General features: G+C 43.7%; 1 protein-coding gene across 2 annotated transcripts in view; it reads right to left on the bottom strand.

The window, feature by feature from the left end:
• Nucleotides 1-20,027, bottom strand: part of kif5c (kinesin family member 5C) — a 235,563-nt gene extending 215,536 nt beyond the window's left edge. For both annotated transcript variants that reach the window (XM_085986689.1, XM_085986690.1), the window contains exon 1: nucleotides 19,470-20,027. In XM_085986689.1, the coding sequence (XP_085842815.1) occupies nucleotides 19,470-19,598 (129 nt within the window). In that variant the 5' untranslated portion in view covers nucleotides 19,599-20,027. The remainder of the gene's footprint in view (nucleotides 1-19,469) is intronic.
• Nucleotides 20,028-20,935: the final 908 nt, after the last annotated feature.

Here is a 20,935-nt window from a genome sequence, read left to right as displayed (position 1 = left end):
ACTGAAAACAGAACACCACTAAGTTTTAAGAGAACCCAGTGCTGGATGATAGAGAAAAAACCTCCCCTCTTTCAATCTCCTCAAGGCCTATTAGTAGCTAGTAGCTCCCAACAGTTGAGGTCAGTTTTAGACCATTAAGTCTCAACTCCTACTTTCTGATTTAGTTGTCTTCATTTTAGAAGGTCAATACCTAGGATTGTTTAAAGTGGTAATGTCCACTCTGCCTCAGCCCTTACTTCCAAAAAGGACACATGCCTGGTCTGCATCCAGCTCCTTGGTATTGTAATTAAAGACTTCAAACTTTAGGAGCCAGTGTCCCCAGACAGGTCATTGTTCAGACCTGAATGCAAATAAATCTAATTAACTTTCCTCAACAATACTCTCTCTGGACTGTACAGTCTCTGGCTGCAGTCGCATGCTAAAAAATATATATAATCTTGTAAGAGGACAGAAACAAAGCAGAGAGGTCCACAGTCTCAACCGTTCTCAAAAATACCACTATTGGTCATGAGTTCAACAAAAGATAATTGGCAAAAGAATCAGAGGTTTTTTTTTTTAAACGCAGTGAGTTGTTGTGATCTGGAATGCACTGCCTGAAAGGGTGGTGAAAGCAGATTCAATGTAACTTTCAAAAGGGGATTGAATACATACTTGAAAAGGAAATATGTACAGAGCTATGGGGAGTGAAGGGTTATGGGGAGCGGGCAGGGAAGTGGCTTTGAGCCCAAGATCAGCCAGGTATTTATAATGGGGAACAAAGAAATGGCAGACCAACTAAATACATATTTTGGTTCTGTCTTCACAAAGGAGGACACAAATAACCTCCCAGAGATGCTGGGGAACATAGGGTCTGATGAAAGGGAGGAACTGAAAGAAATCAGTATTTGCAGGGAAATGGTGTTAGGGAAATTGATGGGATTGAAGGCCGATAAATCCCCAGGGCCTGATAATCTACATCCTAGGGTACTTAAGGAAGTGGCCCTAGAAATAGTAGATGCTTTGCTGATCATCTTCCAACATTCGATGGAATCTGGAACAGTACCCATGGATTGGAGGGTAGCTAATGATATCCCACTATTCAAAAAAGGTGGTAGAGAGAAAACGGGGAATTACAGACCGGTAAGCCTGACATCGGTAGTGGGGAAGATGCTAGAGTCCATTATAAAAGATGTAATAGCAGAGCACTTGGAGAACAGTGACAGGATCGGACAAAGTCAACATGGATTCACAAAAGGTAAATCGTGCTTGACTAATCTACTGGAATTTTTTGAGGATGTAACTGGTAAAATAGATAAGGGAGAACCAGTGGATGTGGTGTATCTGGACTTTCAGAAGGCCTTCGATAAGGTCCCGCATAAGAGATTAGCGTGTAAAGTTAAGCAACATGGGATTGGTGGCAAGGTATTGACTTGGATAGAGAACTGGTTGGCAGACAGAAAGCAAAGAGTTGGAATAAACGGGTCTTTTTCCAAATGGCAGGCAGTGACTAGTGGGGTACCGCAGGGATTGGTCCTTGGACCCCAGCTATTCACAATATATATATAAATGATCTGGACAAGGGAACTAGATGTAATATCTCCAAATTTGCAGACGACATAAAGCTGGGTGGGCGTGTGTGCTGTGAGGAGGATGTCAAGAAACTCCAGGATGATTTGGACATGTTGGGTGATTGGGCAGAAACATGGCAGATGCAATATAACGTGGATAAATGTGAGGTTATCCACTTTGGTGGCAAAAACAGGAAGGCAGATTATTATCTAAATGGCAATAGATTGGGAGAAGGGGAAGTGCAACGAGACCTGGGTGTCCTTGTGCACCAGTCGCTGAAGGTAAGCATGCAGGTGCAGCAGGCAGTTAAGAAGGCAAATGGCATGTTGGCCTTCGTAGCGAGAGGGTTTGTGTACAGGAACAAGGATGTCTTGCTGCAGTTGTACAGGGCCTTGGTGAGACCACACCTTGAGTATTGTGTGCAGTTTTGGTCGCCTTACCTGAGGAAGGATGTTCTTGCCATGGAAGGAGTTCAGCAAAGATTCACCAGGCTGATACCTGGGATGGCAGGAATGACGTATGAGGAGAGATTGGGTCGATTGGGCTTGTACTCGCTGGAGTTTAGAAGAATGAGAGGTGATCTCATTGAAACTTGTAAAATTCTGACAGGACTGGACAGACTAGATGCAGGATGGATGTTCCCGATGGCGGGGGAGCCCAGAACCAGGGGACACAGTCTAAGGATAAAGGGTAGGCCATTTAGGACAGAAATGAGGAGGAATTTCTTCACCCAGAGAGTGGTGAACCTGTGGAATTCTCTACCACAGAAGGCGGTGGAGGCCAATTCATTAAATATATTCAAGAAGGAGTTGGATATATTTCTTAAGGCTAAAGGGATCAAGGGGTATGGGGAGAAAGCAGGGACCGGGTACTGAATTTGGATGATCAGCCATGATCGCATTGAATGGCGGAGCAGGCTCGAGGGGCCGAATGGCCTACTCCTGCTCCTATCTTCTATGTTTCTATGATCTTATTGAATGGTGGAGCAGGCTCAAGGGGCAGGTGGCCGATTCCTGTTCCTATTTCTTATGTTCTTATGAAAGAGCGTGGGGAGTGGGACTAATCGGATAGCTCTTTCAAAGAGCCGGCACAGGCACGATGGGTTGAATGCCCTCATTCTGTGCTCTATGATTCTATAAAAAGCTGAGCAACAACTGCTCTATCTATAACAATTTCTGTAATAACTTCACCAACATAGGTGAAGATCTGGTCATCCCAAAAGTTTAACCATCTAAGGCATGGCATTTGCTGCACCTATAGGATATAACTGACTAAAGCAGCACTGTCCTTTTTCCAGGTTTGTAAGAGGACAGTTGTGAAAGTCAAGTCAGATATGCTTCCAACCAATCTTACACCACAAAATGTTTATGTCTCCGCACAAATTTTCCCTAGTGAGTGACCAATATGGCAAAAGTCAGAGAGACTGTTGTTCTTGAAATCAGTCCAAGACTAAAAAAGCACACAAGATGAATACTTATTTGTTAGAGATTTCACACTTTGAATCAACTAATCACAAGATTGAAGGCACCATGAACTGCAAACACAAGACTATTTCTAGCAAAAAAAATAGAATTATCTGAAAAGCATGATAAATGAGACACTTTGTTGTCCATTGTAATTCTGAGCTTTAAATCCAATGCATTGTCATGCCAGACACTGGTGCAAGTACAGGTTGTCTGAGACAGGCAAGTGCATTCTCAGCAGCAGCAATGTCACCCACAGTACAAGTATACTATTGGATAGATGAATAGCCAAATATAATGTAATGCACACATCAGGTGCAATTTAAACCTATAGAGAAATTCAATATATGTCATTGGGCTTATACAATTGCACGCTGCTACGGGAGGTCCAGTTTAACTTTAGTACACTGGCAAATTTAATCAATCCTTTCCTCAAAGGTGACTGCATCTCTGAGTGCAACATCTGCAAATTGAAGATTATCTTTCATGACTTCACAATACCCTTTAGTAGTATTGATCTGGAAATGATGCTCATTATTGAAGTACAAACAAAAGCTTAACTGCTTATTCAGTGGAACATTTCTAAACTCTGTTTGAAATGCTTAGTGGGTACTTCTGGATTCAAAGCCAAAAAAATTTAAAAGGGCAGAATGCCTCAATTGGAGCTTTGGCAGCAGAATCAGTGTTAGCAATCCAACCAATAATTTGCTAAATGTGCAGTTAGAAAGATACAAAACAGAGCAGGACTACTGTTACTTTACCTGGCTCGAATATTTGAATGTGGGTAGCTTTTGGCTGCACATTACTACCCTCGTGCAGTACGGCCCGTTTACCCCAATGCAAATGAGTTGTAGACACCAGAGTGTCACCATTATATTTCATCTGTCACTCAACTAAGTAAGAGGAAAGGCTGATTATTAAAACAAGAGGAGAAAGAAAGAAGAGGGGAGAGAGAGATAGAGGAAAGAGAGGGAAAATATTATTTTGAAACACCTCTGAATGTTTGCATCAATTCAGTGAACACTAGCTACGGTTTTATTTGCAATTCAACATTTCCAGATGTAAATAGAGACTGGACTATGGACAACAAAATAGTCAGGTTCTAAAAATATTTAAATCCAGCAGAAGTCCAAATAAAGAGGTCAGACATTGGCAACAAGACCTGCAATTATTTTGGCCGTTTAACCCTCCCAGCAGTACTAAACAATATTTACTTCACACACCCTGCAAAGACACGTCTTAGAATCTTAAATTCAAATTCTAGTCAACCAGCACGGATTTAGTAAGCTTGGGGAGAACACAAAATGCAGAATAGAAAAAGGGCATTTTGTCTAATTAGTCTGTTCACCATGATCCAAGATTGAAGGACATAAATTCACTCTTCCCACAGAAGAACAATCACTTCTACTATCCATCAAAATATTTTCACATCAGCTATAAATCGGAGCTGTGTTCACTGAATACAAGGTTGCATTTCTCCATACCCACTTATATCAAAAAGTGGACTTCGATTACTCTACAGCTTTTTCTTACACTTCACTAGTTGGTAATTAATCCAATTAACCCTGTAACTGAGAATGCTTTCCTAATTCACATTTACCTAACATTGGGATTGTGTCCTCTTATTGCCAGATACATATCTGGTGTTAGAGTTTTAAAAAATATAAATCCACTTGAATCATTTTGCTAACCGCTTTTTCTTGAGAATAATGTAGTCTCAGAAACAATTCTCCAAGACAGAAACCCTTAACTTCGCTGCAAGCTCCATTCTAGAATAAGATGGCCATTTCAACAAAATTGGTATGAAGCTCCATTATATTGCCATGCTGTTCTGAAAGCAGCACTAAAAACAAATACTTTTATCCCTTAGGCTGAAGGCTGGGCTAAGTCAGAAAGCATGCAATAGGAAAACAGTGTACAACCCCATACCCTTTCACTGACTCCACGATTCAATGCAATCTCCAGTCTCCATAGCAACACCACCATATTGCTGAAAGCATGCTGTGAAGTTTTACTCTTTACATTCAAACTCAATCTATTCAGCACACACAAGAGATGCTGCAATTTTCACAGTTTTTATTCCAACTGATTAGTCATTTTCATATAAATTAAGACAGGCGATTGCTTCAGAATTCTGTGGGGGAGGCAATTTCACCTTAAATGCTTTTTTTGCAACCGTGCAGATGGATTTTTGGCCTAGAATTAATGGATGGTTTGCTGCAATGTGTCTATTCTTTCCCAATTAAGAAAACACAGCAGAAAGAATATAATTCATCTCCTGGATTTTCTGACATGAGTGCAGACAACTTGGAAAAAAAATCTCCAGGCTAGTACCAGAAACAGTACACCTGGCCTTTGAACATAAGAACATAAGAATAAGAATTAGGAGCAGGAGGAGGCCAGACGTCCCCTCGAGCCTGCTCTGCCATTCAATAAGATCATGACTGATCATCGACCTCAACTCCACTTTCCTGCCCAATCCCCATATCCCTTGATTCCCCTAGAGTCCAAAAATCTATCTATCTCAGCCTTGAATATATGCAACAATTCAGCATCTACAGCCCTTTGGGGCAGAGAATTCCAAAGATTCACAACCCTCTGAGTGACGAAATTCCTCCTCACCTCAGTCTTAAATGACTGACCCCTTATCCTGAAACTGTGCCTGTAAAGTCTGTGGGTTATATGGTGAATTAATACACAGACTACAAGAGTAACTTTAACAGGACTTTACTATTCGAAGGTCAGGGCGAATCTGCCCAATAAATCCTTACACAGCACTTATATACCGGTGTGGTCACCACCGGTATTACAGTATACATTAGCCAAGATAAAGTAGTGCAACCCTTAAAATAGTTCTCTTAAAGGTGGAACGTTACATACACTACAATCCTCCCTTTTTAGGTTAACAATATATACATATTCCCATTAATATAACATCTTAACATATATACAACTTTATGTGAAACAGTTCACAGATTCAGTCTCTCTGGAGGCTTCCGGACTCTGTCCGGATAACGCCTCGGTGGTGTAGTCGTTTTCGGTGGTGTAGTAGGTTCTTCTGGCAAGGTCGATTCGGCTTGAAGGACCGTTTCAGGTTCATCGGATTCCAGTATTACCGGATCGGAGGTAGATGCTCTGGGTATCTCTGCTTCAACATTAGACGTATAGAGTTGTGGAGTAGGTTGGGCCTTTGTGGATGATTCTATGATCTGGTCAACATGGCGCCTTATTATGCTTTCACCAATGTCCACGGTATACATCAACGGTCCTAGCCTTTTTCCAATAGTTCCCGGCTGCCATTTCTCGGTACGGTAGTCCCGGGCCAAAACTTGTTGACCTATCTGAAAGGATCTCGTTGGCCTTTCATTCATGCCTTGAAATTGCCGGTTCTCTACGTCCCTTCTGACGTTTGGCTTAATCAAATCCAGCCGGCATCTTATTCTTCTATTGAAAAACATCATGGCGGGAGTTTGGTTTGTGACCGCATGTGTTGCATTCCTGTACGCCAACAAGAAGTTATCTACCTTATGTTGTAGATTTATGTCTTCATTACCCATGGCCTTTATGGCCTTCTTGAAGGTCTGGACAAACCTTTCAGCTAATCCATTGGTGGCGGGATGGTATGGGGCAGACGTATAGTGCTTGACCCCATTGCTTTTTAAGAACTTCCTGAATTCTTCGGACACAAATTGCGGTCCATTATCAGAACAGATCTGTTCCGGCAGCCCATTCCTGGCAAATATGGTCCTTAATACTGTGATGGTTTTTTCCGTGGTGGTGGAGGACATTTTTATTACCTCCGGCCACTTGGAGTGTGCATCCACCGCGATTAAAAACATTGAGTCCATAAATGGACCAGCAAAGTCGATATGTACCCTTTGCCATGGAGATGAGGGCCACTCCCATGGATGCAGAGGAGCTTGTGGTGGCGTGTTTTGGACCTTCTGGCATCCTAGACAGCTCTTGGTTATTTCTTCGATGTCTCCATCAATACCTGGCCACCACACAAACGCTCTGGCTAGGTTCTTCATTTTCACTCCACCCAGATGCCCCTCGTGAAGCTCCTTTAGTACTTTCTGCTGGAGTTTGGGTGGAATCACCACTCTAGATCCACACATCAAGGTTCCTCGGCACACTGACAGCTGTTCTCTTCTGTGCGAAAATGCTGGCAGCATTGGTTCGCCATGTACTGGCCATCCCTCCACCGTTAAATCGTAGACTCGTGAGAGAGTCGGGTCATTTCTGGTTTCCTTTTCGATCATGGAATTTGTTACTGGTAGACATTCCATTATGGTTGAGTGGAACATCTCCACTGGGTCTACTGTAGTCGCCTCTTCTTCCACTGGCAACGGTAGGCGCGATAACCCATCAGCATTTCCATGCTGTTTGGGCCTTTTGTATTCGATGTCATATTGGTGTGCCCCTAGTAGAACGGACCACCTCTGTAGCCTTTGTGCTGTCATAGTGGAAACGGCCTTGTTAGGGTTGAATATGGACACCAACGGCTGGTGGTCTGTCAGCAATGTAAACTTCTTGCCCTGCAGGTAATGATTGAATTTCTTTACTCCCCACACAAGGCTGAGAGCCTCCCTATCTATCTGAGCATAATTTCGCTCAGCGGAGGTCAATAATCGGGACGCAAATGCGACTGGCCTTTCCGAGCCATTTGGTAACTTGTGTGAGAGTACAGCTCCAATACCATAAGGGGAAGCATCACAAGCTAGATGAAGAGGTAGCGTTGGGTTGAAGTGAGCCAACACTTCCTCAGAGGTAATCAACGCCTTGCTTCTGCGAAAGGCCTTCTTACAGTCCTCGCTCCACTTCCATGGTACTTCTTTCCGCAACAGAGCATTCAGCGGATGCAGCACCGTGGATAGATTTGGCAGAAACTTATGGTAATATTAATCAACCCCAGAAACGACCTCAACTGTGATACATTTTCCGGAGCGGGGGCCTTCACGGCCGCTTCGATCTTGTCAGGTGACTTGTGCAGCCCCTCTTGGTCAATGACATGACCGCAGTACGAGATCCGTTTCTGGAAGAACTCACATTTCTGGCGATTAACTCGAAGGCCATATTCCTTCAACCTGGTGAGCACCAGTTTCAAATTTGTGAGGTGTTCCTCCTCGTCTTCTCCCGTAATCAGGATATCGTCCAAGTAACACTGAGTGCTTGGAATACCCTGTAAGACCTGCTCCATGGCCCTCTGCCAAATTGCTGGAGCCGAAGCTACTCCAAAAACCAGTCTATTATATCGATACAAGCCTCTGTGCGTGTTGATTGTGAGATACTGGCGTGACTCTTCCTCGACCTCCATCTGTAAATATGCTTGTGCCAGGTCTATCTTGGTGAAGTGTTTCCCGCCAGACAATGAAGCAAAGATATCCTCAATCCGCGGAAGCGGGTATTGTACCGTGTGAAGCACCGGATTAACTGTGATCTTGAAGTCTCCGCAGATGCGGACCTTCCCCGGTCCCCCTGGCTTGTTACTTGATGAAGACTTCATGACGGGAACAATGGGCGTGGCCCACTCACTCCAGTCCACCTTCGACAGTACCCCTGCACGTTCAAGCTCTTCCAGTTCTGCCTCCACAGCAGGTCGTATCGCGTAAGGTACCGATCTGGCTTTGAAAAATTTTGGGCTTGCATGTTCTGCAATCTTGATTTTTGCCTTAATTCCTCTCAGTGTTCCCAGTCCCTGCTGGAATACCTCTTTAGCCTCGTCCAATATTCTGGACAACCGTTCAGGTTTGACATCTTTCTTTCCGAAATCTACCGTCATTGTGTTTAGTGAGTGCCAGTCTATCTTTATTTTCCTGATCCACTCCCGTCCCAGAAGTGGTGGACCTCCCTCGGGTAGGACATATAAGTCCATTCCTTGGTGATCTTTGCCCTTGTGTCTCACCTTGACTTTTATCTTTCCGATGGGGTATACTTTATGCCCCGTGTATGTCTGCAATACTATCTCCGTATCCCGTAGGGGAATATGTTTGAATAACTTTTTGTAATCTTGTTTATTCATGACCGTCAACGCCGATCCGGTGTCCACTTCCATCTTCATTTGGACTTTTGCAATCTGCAGTGTGACCCAGATAGTTTGTCGGTCAGCTTCTTTACTCACATTGTGCATCCTCAGACTACCCAGTTCCTTGCTGTTGGGGTCTGAATCCGAATTCAGTTCATCTGGACTCTTCACAGTCACCTTATGTACCTTTCTGTACTTCTTCTGCGGTGACTTATTGTTGCTGGTCTTCTTTCCTGACCGGCATACTTTAGCTATGTGACCAAGTTTGCCACATTTTGTACATTCCTGGTTTTTAAACCAGCATTGGTTCTGGTCGTGTGTTGTCTTCCCACAACGGTAACATTTCGTTGTACCCAAAGTCATTTGATCCACACTGAGTACCGCTGTCTTCAGCTGCATTTCCGCCGTGCCTCTCGCTGCGGCTTCGTGCGATGCTGCAATAAGGACAGCCTTATCAAGTGTAAGATCGTTCTCTTCGAGCAGTCGCTTTTGTGTTCCTTCCTTCGACATCCCGCACACGAACTTGTCTCTCAGTGCCTCTGTCAGATTTACCCCAAACTGACAGTATTTAGCTAGCCTACGCAGTTCAACCAGGTACTCCGCGTTGCTTTCCTCCTTTAGTTGCGTTCTCCCGTAAAATTTAGCTCGTTCCGCTAACATCAGCGGTGTGGGGTTCACATGATCCTTCAGGACAGCAACAATATTAGCGAAAGACTGATCCGCCGGTTTAGCTGGTGATAGAAGATGCTTCAATAACCCGTATGTCTTCGCACCCATTGAGTTTAGTAAGGTTAGAGCTTTATCATAATTTGCTATCTTATTGACCTTACAATATATCTCGATGCGTTCTACATACATGGTCCAATCTTCCACATCAGAATCGAATTCGTTGATGTTGCCACGCTTAGGCATCTTCACAATCTTCCTGAGAAACAACAACGAAATTTTTCTTTAACTTTTTTTTTCCAAAAATGGCGGTTTCCCGCGCTTGTCTTCTTCCCCGCCCACTTTCAAAATGGCGGTTTCCCGCTCCTGTCTTCTTCTCCGCCTACTGGCGGGAGGGGTAAGCTTTTCCCTCGGGCGACAACCGCTGGCTTTCGGGGTTCGCAGCCTGTGCGCCGGCTTCAGTGCGTTCTTTGTTCCCTTTTCTCGGCAGGGCAACCGGTGCTGGGGACAACCCGTTGACGGCGAACAGTTCCAGCCGCTGGCTGAATCGCCTCGGTCTCCCTCGCTTGGCTCTGTCTCTCCCGCTCGCTCAGGCTCTGTCTCTCCCTCAGCGGCTTCCAATCGCGCCTCCCAGCCCTCTCGCAGTCCGGTCTTTTCCTCCCCCGGCTGCGGCTGAGTTCTCCGCGGTTTCTTATTTTTATTTCTTCCCGCGCCTTACGATCCCGGTCGCAGCGCCTCGCGGCCTCGGTAGCTGCCCGGCCTTTCGCCGGTCGCGGTCGAGCTGTCTCACGACGCTGTTGCGTCTCCCAGCCCGCTTGTAGCCCGGTCTCTCACACCGGCTGCGTTCCCGCTGGTAGCCCGATCTCTCACACCGGCTGCGTTCCCGCTTGCACCGCGGCTTCCGTGCCCCACGCTGCCCCGGTCTCAGCGCCTCTGGGCCCGACTTCTGTCCGGCTCCTTTCCCCCCCGACCGTGGTCGAGTTCACCGCCCTTCCTCCGTTCTTTTTTTTTTTATTTTCCCCCTACTCAGTCAACGTGGCCGACTTGCTTCTTGTGGCTGATTGGCTCACTCACCACCGTGGCAGAAGGGACGATCACTGCCTGTTGCTGATGGAAGGCTTCGTGTCTGAATTCTTCCTTCTTCCTTGCTCTGCAGACTCGAGTCTTCTCTCAGCAGAATGACGAGGGCGGGTGCCTCCTCTCAACGCTCGTTAACTGCTTCGGATGTATCGCTGCCGCAGGGTAAGATCGAACTCGTCGCCACTGTAAAGTCTGTGGGTTATATGGTGAATTAATACACAGACTACAAGAGTAACTTTAACAGGACTTTACTATTCGAAGGTCAGGGCGAATCTGCCCAATAAATCCTTACACAGCACTTATATACCGGTGTGGTCACCACCGGTATTACAGTATACAGTAGCCAAGATAAAGTAGTGCAACCCTTAAAATAGTTCTCTTAAAGGTGGAACGTTACATACACTACAGTGCCCCCTAGTTCTAGATTCCCCAGCTAGGGGAAACAATCTCTCAGCATCTACCCTGTCAATCCCCCTCAGAATCTTATGTTTCCATAAGATCATCTTTCATTCTTCTAAACTCCAGAGAGTATAGGCCCAATCTACTCAATCTCTCCTCATAGGTCAATCCCTCTCATCCCAGGGATCAATCTAGTGAACCTTTGTTGCACCACCTCTAAGGCAAGTATATCCTTCTTCAGATAAGGAGCCCAAAACTGTGCACAGGAATCCAGGTGTGGTCTCACCAAAGCCCTGTACAATTGTAGTAAGACTTCCTTGCTCTTGTACTACAACCCCCTTGCAATAAAGGCCACCCTTTGCTTCCTAATTGCTTGCTGTACCTGCATGCTAACTTGGTGTTTCCTGTACGAGGACGCCTAAATCTCTCTGAACACCAACATTTAATAGTTTTTCACCATTTAAAAATATTCTGTTTTTCTATTCTTCCTACCAAAGTGAATAACCTCACATTTCTCCACATTATACTCCATCTGCCACCTTATTGCTCACTCACTTAACCTGTCTATATCCCGTTGCAGGCTCTTTGCGTCCTCCTTACAGCTTACTTTCCCACCTAGCTTTGTATCGTCAGCAAATTTGGATACATTACACTCAGTCCCTTCATCTAAGTCATTAATATAGATTGTAAATAGCTGAGGCCCAAGCACTGATCCTTGCGGCACCCCACTAGTTACAGCCTGCCAACCGGAAAATGACCCATTTGATCAGCCATGATCTTATTGAATGGCGGAGCAGGCTCGAGGGACATTTCTATTCCTGCTCCTAATTCTTATGCTCTAATCCCTATTCTCTGTTTTCTGTCCGTAAACCAATCCTATATCCCTGCGAATAGATTATCCCCAACCCCATGAGCCCTTATTTTGCATAGCAACCTTTTATGTGGCACCTTATCAATTGCCTTTTGGAAATCCAAATATACTACATCCACTGGTTCCCCATTATCTACCCTGCTAGTTACATCCTCAAAAAACTCTAATAAATTTGTTAAACATCATTTCCCTTTCATAAAATCATGTTGACTCTGCCTAATCATGTTATGATTTAAGTGCCCTGTTACCACTTCCTTAATAATGGATTTCATCATTTTCCAGACAACTGACTCTTGAATAGCGGGATTACATTTGCTACCTTCCAGTCCGCTGGGACCATTCTAGAATTTAGGGAATTTTGGAAAATCACAACTAATGCATCCACTTTTTGTCCTTTTTTTTTTAATACTCATGACAAGAAGTCTGTTCGCCAAAGGAGAGAAAAGAAAGCAATTCCCAAATCATTTTGCACAATTATTTTACAAAACTGTATTAGTGCATCTTTCCTGCAATTTGGTCTAAGTTTGCCTTACAAATTACCTCCACTAGACATCAAAACTCCCCTACCATTACAATATCTTCTTGCTTCCCCAAGCTGAACTTCCTTTCCTATTTTAATCCTTTTGGGGATTTGTTTTCTGGCTTATCCATCCTCTTCCCCCATCCAAGGTGTAGGAGGATAATGGGAGAACATTTCCTGAAATAGCCATGAACAGTCCGTACAGTGAAGCTGCCATGATCAAATGGCAGTGAAGCAACTGATGGAGAACTACTGTATATATTTCAGCAGGATTTTTCCCAGCAGTTTAAGGAATAACTTTAATAACAGCAACTCTTTGAAAATAGTCCCAAAACATACCATTAGTGCCAACTAACAGGAACATGGGTGTCCTACCTTTTGTATTCATGTGCCGCATAGGTGTGTACTATGAGACTTTGAAGTTCACAGTTTAACTCCATGTTACCCTTAATTTCCAGACATCTCAAGCTGCCGATACCAGCAGAACTTGGTGTTATGATTAGAATTTACCCACCAACAAGGCAACAGTACTAAATGCAACTCTTCCAAACATTCAAGCCTACAAAATTCAAACAGGACATACCAGCGAACTGGACACACTTGATTAACATATATGTACCACTTTTTTTAGGAAAATCTTCCAACCTATTAGATAAGAGAGCGCCATTCCTTGAATAGTAAGTTTTTGCCTACTGCAAAAGTTCTCTCAAAGTCCTACTCACCTTCACTGCTCCTCATTTCAACCACTGATTGAAATATTATTGCGGCTTGTAATAAGGGAACATCTATAATTATGGGGGATTTTAACTATCATATTAATTGGACAAATCAAATTGGGCAGGGCTGCCTTGAGGATGAGTTCATTGAGTGTATTAGGGATGGGTTTCTTGAGCAGTATGTAACTGAACCGACCAGGGGGCAAGCAACCTTAGATCTGGTCCTGTGTAATGAGATGGGATTAATTAAAAATGTCCTTGTAAAGGATCCCCTTGGAATGAGTGACCATAACATGGTTGAATTCCATATTCAATTAGAGGGTGAGAAGTTTGGATCTCAAACAAGCGTGCTAAGCTTGAATAAAGGAGACTATGAAGGTATGAGAGCGGAATTGAGTAGAGTGGATTGGGAAAATAGATTAAAGGGTAAGACGATACATGATCAGTGGTGTACATTTAAGGAGTTATTTTACAACTTCCAAAAAATATATATTCCACTGAGAAGAAAAGGGTGTAAAAGAAAAGACAGCCATCCGTGGCTAAGTAAAGAAATTAAGGGTAGTATTCGACTAAAAACAAGGGCATATAAGGTAGCCAAATCTAGTGGGAGGATAGAGGATTGGGAAAACTTTAAAAGACAGCAAAAAATAACTAAAAGATTGATTAAGAAAGGGAAGATAGATTATGAAAGTAAATTAGCAAAAAATATAAAAACAGATAGTAAGAGTTTTTATAGTTATATAAAAAAGAAAAAGGGTGGCTAAAGTAAATGTTGGTCCCTTAGAGGATGAGACCGGGAAATTAATGGTGGAAAATATGGAGATGGCAAAAACACTGAATGAATATTTTGTATCAGTCTTTACAGTAGAGGACACTAAGAATATCCCAACACTGGACAAACAGGGGGCTATAGCGGGGGAGGAGCTAAACACAATCAAAATCACTAAGGAAGTGGTACTCGGTAAAATAATGGGACTCAAGGCGGATAAATCACCTGGACCTGATGGCTTACATCCTAGGGTCTTGAGGGAAGTGGCGGTAGCGATTGTGGATGCATTGGTAATAATTTTCGAAAACACCCTGGACTCAGCAAAGGTCCCGGCAGACTGGAAAACTGCTAATGTAACACCCTTATTTAAAAAGGGCAGTAGACAGAAGGCTGGAAACTATAGACCGGTTAGCCTAACATCTGTGGTAGGTAAAATTTTGGAGTCCATTATTAAGGAGACAGTAACAGGACATTTGGATAATCATAATTTAATAGGACAAAGTCAGCATGGTTTTATGAAGGGGAAGTCATGTTTGACAAATTTGCTGGAGTTCTTTGAGGAAGTAACATATAGGGTGGATAAAGGGGAACCAGTGGACGTAGTGTATTTAGACTTCCAAAAGGCATTTGACAAGGTGCCACACAAAAGATTATTGCTTAAGATAAAAAAATCACGGGATTGGGGGTAATATTCTGGCATGGATAGAGGATTGGCTATCTAACAGAAGGCAGAGAGTTGGGATAAATGGTTCATTCTCAGACTGGCAATCAGTAACTAGTGGTGTTCCGCAGGGGTCAGTGCTGGGTCCCCAACTCTTTACAATCTATATTAACGATTTGGAGGAGGGGACCGAGTGTAACATATCAAAGTTTGCAGATGATACTAAGATGGGAGGGAAAGTAGTGAGTGAGGAGGACATAAAAAACCTGCAAGCGGACATAGACAGGCTAAGTAAGTGGGCAGAGATTTGGCAGATGGAATACAATACTGGAAAGTGTGAGGTTATGCATTTTGGCAGGAAAAATCGTAGAGCAAGTTATTATCTTAATGGCAAGAAACTGGAAAGTACTGAAGTACAAAGGGATCTGGGGGTCCTGGTGCACGAAACTCAAAAGGTTAGTATGCAGGTGCAGCAAGTGATTAAGAAGGCAATGGAATGTTGGCTTTCATTGCTAGGGGGATAGAATATAAAAATAGGGAGGTATTGCTTCAGTTGTACAAGGTATTGGTGAGACCGCACCTGGAATACTGCATACAGTTTTGGTGTCCATACTTAAGAAAAGACATACTTGCTCTCGAGTCAGTACAAAGAAGGTTCACTCGGTTAATCCCGGGGATGAGGGGATGGACATATGAGGAGAGGTTGAGTAGATTGGGACTCTACTCATTGGAGTTCAGAAGAATGAGAGGCGATCTTATTGAAACATATAAGATTGTGAAGGGGTTGGATCGGGTGGATGCGGGGAGGATGTTCCCGATGATGGGTGAAACTAGAACTAGGGGGAATAGTCTTAGAATAAGGGGCTGCTCTTTCAAAACTGAGATGAGGAGGAACTACTTCACTCAGAGTGTGGTAGGTCCATGGAATATGCTGCCCCAAAAAGCTGTAGACGCGACATCATTACATAAATTTAAAACAGAAATAGACAGTTTCCTAGAAGTAAAGGGAATTAAGGGTTACGGGGAGCGGGCAGGAATTTGGACATGAGTCTAGGTTCGGATCGGACATGGCCCTGTGGGTAGCGGAGCAGGCCCAGGGACCGTGTAGCCTGATCCTGCTCCTATTTCGTGTGTCTAATTCTGTTAGATTCAGGAGATGGTTCTGTGATAGTAGATTGGCGGTTAGGATCAGATCAGCCATGATCTTATTGAATGGCGGAGCAGGCTCGAGGGGCCGATTGGCCTACTCCTGCTCCTATTTCTTATGTTCTTAAAAAAGGTACAGGAGTGTAATGAAGTAAGCATTGGCTTCATTCACTTCAATTGGCTATCTTGGTTTCTTTCCAGAATATCCAATCCTTAAACCCTTCTTCAATCCTAGACCATGAGCCACAGTCATTCTTTTGTTTGTCTATAGCCAGTATGTCAACTCCTCAACACATATTGTCAAGTTCTAAATCTGGTTCAAAACCATTCCAAGCCCTCCCTCCCCCACACACACTCCCTCTCCAGAAGACTTGCCTGCTCCCTAATTATATTTTGCAAGTGAGTATCCTCTCGATTAATTACTCCCCATGATTAATTGCAGCTTTAACAGTAGCCATTCAATTTATTCCACTGCTGGTACACTCAGATACCCTTGTCTCAATATTTTCCTTTGTTTGTAATGTGTATATTTTATGCTTGGGTATGCAGATTTAGCTTACAACTTTTTATTTTCCATAAATCATACAAAGAATAAATGTACAAAATTCACCAATGTTACCACAACTCCAAGTCCCAAAGCATTAGAGCAGGAATTTTAGAACTCAACATGTCAAAAATCACTGTGCCGTGAGAAAGCAAGGTTCAAGTTGGTTCAGTAATTTCATTGAAACAAATTACTTTTGAAAACTTGGCAGGTCTGCATTGTGAACTACTCATGATTAGACATATCATAACAGGAGGTCAGTTAGGTAGCAGTCATTTCCTACCAGGATGATTCACTGAGAGTGAATTAACACTGCCAGCTTCACATTTATCAAGTTAAGGTGGGACAAAAAGTGCAGCTCTGCACCAAATGCACATTCAGAGCTCTGTATGCTGTCATCCAAAGGCTACTGAAATCAGTCATGTCTGGTCCAGTGGATTCCCAGGGATCTTCTTAAACATTAAAGTTTGAAAAAGATGATGTTGTACTGATTGCAGTAATAAGCCCAAGAGGTGTGAAACCACCTCCACAAGATGGACTAAAAGACAGCTGGTGTTTAAATCAGCTACCTCAAACTGCAGTTATACTGTGCTTTGTGCATACATATCTGCTGCATCAGCACAAGAATGGCAGTATAATTAGTCTGTTTGAATTGCAAAAATATTAAGTCACTGGCTTCAATTCAAACAACTCTGCAGCCTTTGGCTTCTCCATGAATCTTTGGTGAATCCACATGTAAACTCATGGAAAAATAGTTTTACAAGTCAGTAGGATTTTTCTTGCACACCATACCAGTTTTTCTCTTTGCTTTCTCCCTTTCAATCATAATCGGTATTTACACTTAAAAGGGACTCAGTCCCTATTTTGATGTAATCAATGTCATTACAATGCCAGACTAAATTCCACTCTAAGGGGCTATTGCTCCTATACAGATTGTGTTTATCACTGCTCCCTTTTTGTGTTTCCTTGCAGGTTATAATAAACTAAAAAAAGTCACCCCACTCAAAAATGACATCACAGAAGGAGATCATTCAGCCCATTGTATCTGTGTTCATTGAACAATTCAGCCCTTAATCCCATAAAAAAGGATTCGCAAGGATGATACCAGAACTGAGAGGATATATTATCAGGAAAGGCTGAACAGGCTAGGGCTCTTTTCTCTAGAAAAGTAAAGGCTGAGGGGTGGCCCAATAGGTCTTTAAAATGATGAAGTAGATCGATAAGGTAGACGTAGAGATGTTTTCACTTGTGGGGGGGGGGGGCGGTGGGAAGAGATCAAAACTAGGGGCCATAAATATAAGACAGTCACCAATAAATTCAGGAGAAACTTCTTCACCCAAAGAGTGGTATGAATGTAGAACTCACTATGGCATGGAGTAGTTGAGGTGAATAGCACACATGCATTTAAGGGGAAGCTAGCTAAGCACATGAGGGAGAAAGGAATAGGAGGATATGCTGATAGGGTTGGATGAAGAGGGGGGCGGGGAAGCTCGTGTGGAGCATAAACACCGGTATGGACCAGTTGGGCTGAATGGCCTACTTCTGTGCTGTAGACTGTAGGTAACAACCTAACAAAATATGCTAATATTCCACAATATATTAATACCAGAAGACAGATTGGATGATAGAATGCACTGAGTGGTGCAGGTGCAATTAACTGGTTTAAAGCTTCTGGTCACCTGCCCTAAATTCTCCTTATTTAGCTTGGTGTAAAATTTTTTGTCTTATAATTCTTCTGTGAAGCGCCTTGGGCCGTTTTACTACGGTAAAAGCGCTATATAAATGCAGGTGGTTGTTGTTGTTGATCCTCAGTCTGTGCTAAGTTGGCTAGTCTCAGGTAGCACAACAGTTTGCAATGCTGCAGTCGACCTCAAAAGGCACCTAACTCAGGCTGGGTGGGGTGAGGAGAAAATCAGCCTCAATCCCCAGCCCTAATCACTATGCAGCGATGCCGGCTGGAAAGTGCATGTGGTATGCGTGATTAGAATAGGCTCCGCTATAAATACCATCTACGGCCAAACAGCCGACTAACATACGTGAAAGGACAGCCAAAACTGGGCGATGGACTGGAGGAGGAGGACGGGCCACCCCACCAAGAATCAGCACCTTCAGGAGAGGGAGCAAACTCGGTCGAAATTAAAAACCAGTTCAGCACTGATACAAATGGATGGCATTCTCCATGAGCCCTGCGACTGAATGCTACAGCAGGCAACACTGCGCATGTTCACTGTGCTGGATGACATCATGCTCATCAATTTCAGGCTGCACCAGCGCAGCAGAGACAGCCTCAGAGCAAGACATGATTGGGTTATTTGCACTTGTCCTTGCAAAATATAAAAGTGGCACAAAAGTTACTAAATATCTAATCACTTTATCACAACACCGATGAATCCCCGGTAACTAAAGTGATGCAACATCTTTGCATTGGGATATGGAAGCTCATCTTAGCTTCTCCCTCCCCCCACCTCCACCCCTTTCTCCCCTCCCTATTAATATCATTTGAAGACTAAAAAGAGGCAATAGAAAAATGTGACGTTTCCTACCAATTTGACTAAAGTATTACCCTCCTCGCTCCCGTTGCATGATCCATCTTTTCTGGATGATTAGATTAGCAACAAGGAGAATGGAGATCCTGAATTCGCCCCACAATCTTCCGCTTAACACAGTTAAAAGGCTAAATCGATTCTTAGTTATGGCGTTGCCTGGAGTCAGGGTTGACAATGAAACGTTAAGAGATTGAAATCTTTCCGAAAGGCTATCTGCCTAAACAGAACTTGCACATGGATCACCCAGAAATCAAATCAGAAAATTCTGCTAGAAGGTTTCAAAATGGTTAATGGAAAAAAATAGAAGACAATCGTTGTTCAGTCCTTGCATAATCACAACTGGGCATTTCATAACGCCCCAGACACACCGATTGTGCACTGACAGCAGAAAATAAGAACTGAATCAAAGCGATTGTCCTGCTAACAAAGCCATATAATCCATTTATTCCTACAAAAGAACTTAAACAAAAAAAACTTCTCAGGATTTTTTTCACAAATGGAAATTAATAACCTACCCCTAAAAGATTGACCGTGTCGTCACCTTTAAATTTCGGGATGAACTGGTCTCCTCTCAGGATTTCTGATTGGTTCAATGGCCTGAATCGGCACATTACTTTAATGCTGCATTCAGCCGGCTCCGCCATCTCTCGCCTTTCAGCAGTGACAATACAGGTTCACAACCAAACCTCCGAAGAGGTAAAAAAAAGGAATAGATCCAGCGCAGGGGAATGCGGGAGCAACCCTTCACCTCTAGCTGAACATGGCAGCAATCAATGCACCGCAATCCTCTCCAGAGTCACTGATGATGCTACGATTTCTGCATCGGGGCTGCAAAAAATGTGCGGCTAGAAGTATAACATTTAAAAGAAAATAAACTGGTACCGGCGTGGTGTTTCCCCCCCAACAAAAAAAAATTGAGAATAGCACTTCACAGTCGATGCATTAACTTCTCAAGGTCAATCGGTCGGTGCTCCTGCAGTACAGACAAGGATCCTTGTTGGTTTAGCATCCTTGGCTTTCCCCTGCCATCCCGCATCAGCACCAGCCACCTTCTCCTCAGCTTCAGCGACTCCTCTGTCCCCGGGGCTTTGTGACATCAGACCATTACCTCACCACCAGCTTCAAAAGCTACCTTCTCTCGCGATACTAAAGGTCATGGGAAATGCAGTTCCAGCAAATGGAATTGGCAGCAAAAAAAATTTGCAGCTCCCAGTCTCACTAATAAGGCGCCTCGTCGCACTAGAGGGGTTGCATTGTAAATGTCCCCTGCACCTGTGTGTAGAGCCAGAATAGATCAGGAGTGGGGATAGCTGAGGACACAGACCCGTTCTTCCGCCCCACCTCCTGTATTGGCAGCAGGCTCGACCGCCAGCAACAGACAATGGGGTTTGCAAGGATCTGCTGAATAATTTAGCGTCTCCCACCTAATGGAAAAGAGAATTGGAGATGGACATTGGAAGGTTCAGACAAAGAAGATCTCAGTACACGTCACAGCTCATTGTGTTCAGATTTACACAAGATCGATTTAAAAGTGTATGTGGAAATTAAACAGGACTGAAGGAGTTAGATATATTTCTTAAGGCTAAAGGGATCAAGGGATATGGGGAGAAGGCAGGGACAGGGTACTGAGTTTGGATGATCAGCCATGATCTCATTGAATGGTGAAGCAGGCTCGAGGGGCCGAATGGCCTACTCCTGCTCCTATCTTCTATGTTTCTATGACTGTGTCATAGAGTCATAGAGTTATACAGCACAGAAAGAGGCCCTTCGGCCCATCGTGTCCATGCCGGCTATCAAGCCCTGCCTATTCGAATCCTATTTTCCAGCACCTGGTCCGTAGCCTTGTATGCTATGGCGTTTCAAGTGCTCATCTAAATGCTTCTTGAATGTTGTGAGGGTTCCTGCCTCTACCACCCTTTCAGGCAGTGAGTTCGATTCCAACCACCCTCTGGGTGAAAACGTTTTTCCTCAAATTCCCTCT

The sequence above is a fragment of the Somniosus microcephalus genome, chromosome 4 (assembly GCF_052327205.1).
Source record: "Somniosus microcephalus isolate GS21.2 chromosome 4, FLI_Smic_1.0, whole genome shotgun sequence".
NCBI lineage: Eukaryota > Metazoa > Chordata > Chondrichthyes > Squaliformes > Somniosidae > Somniosus > Somniosus microcephalus.
This window is presented reverse-complemented; position numbering and strand designations above follow the sequence as displayed.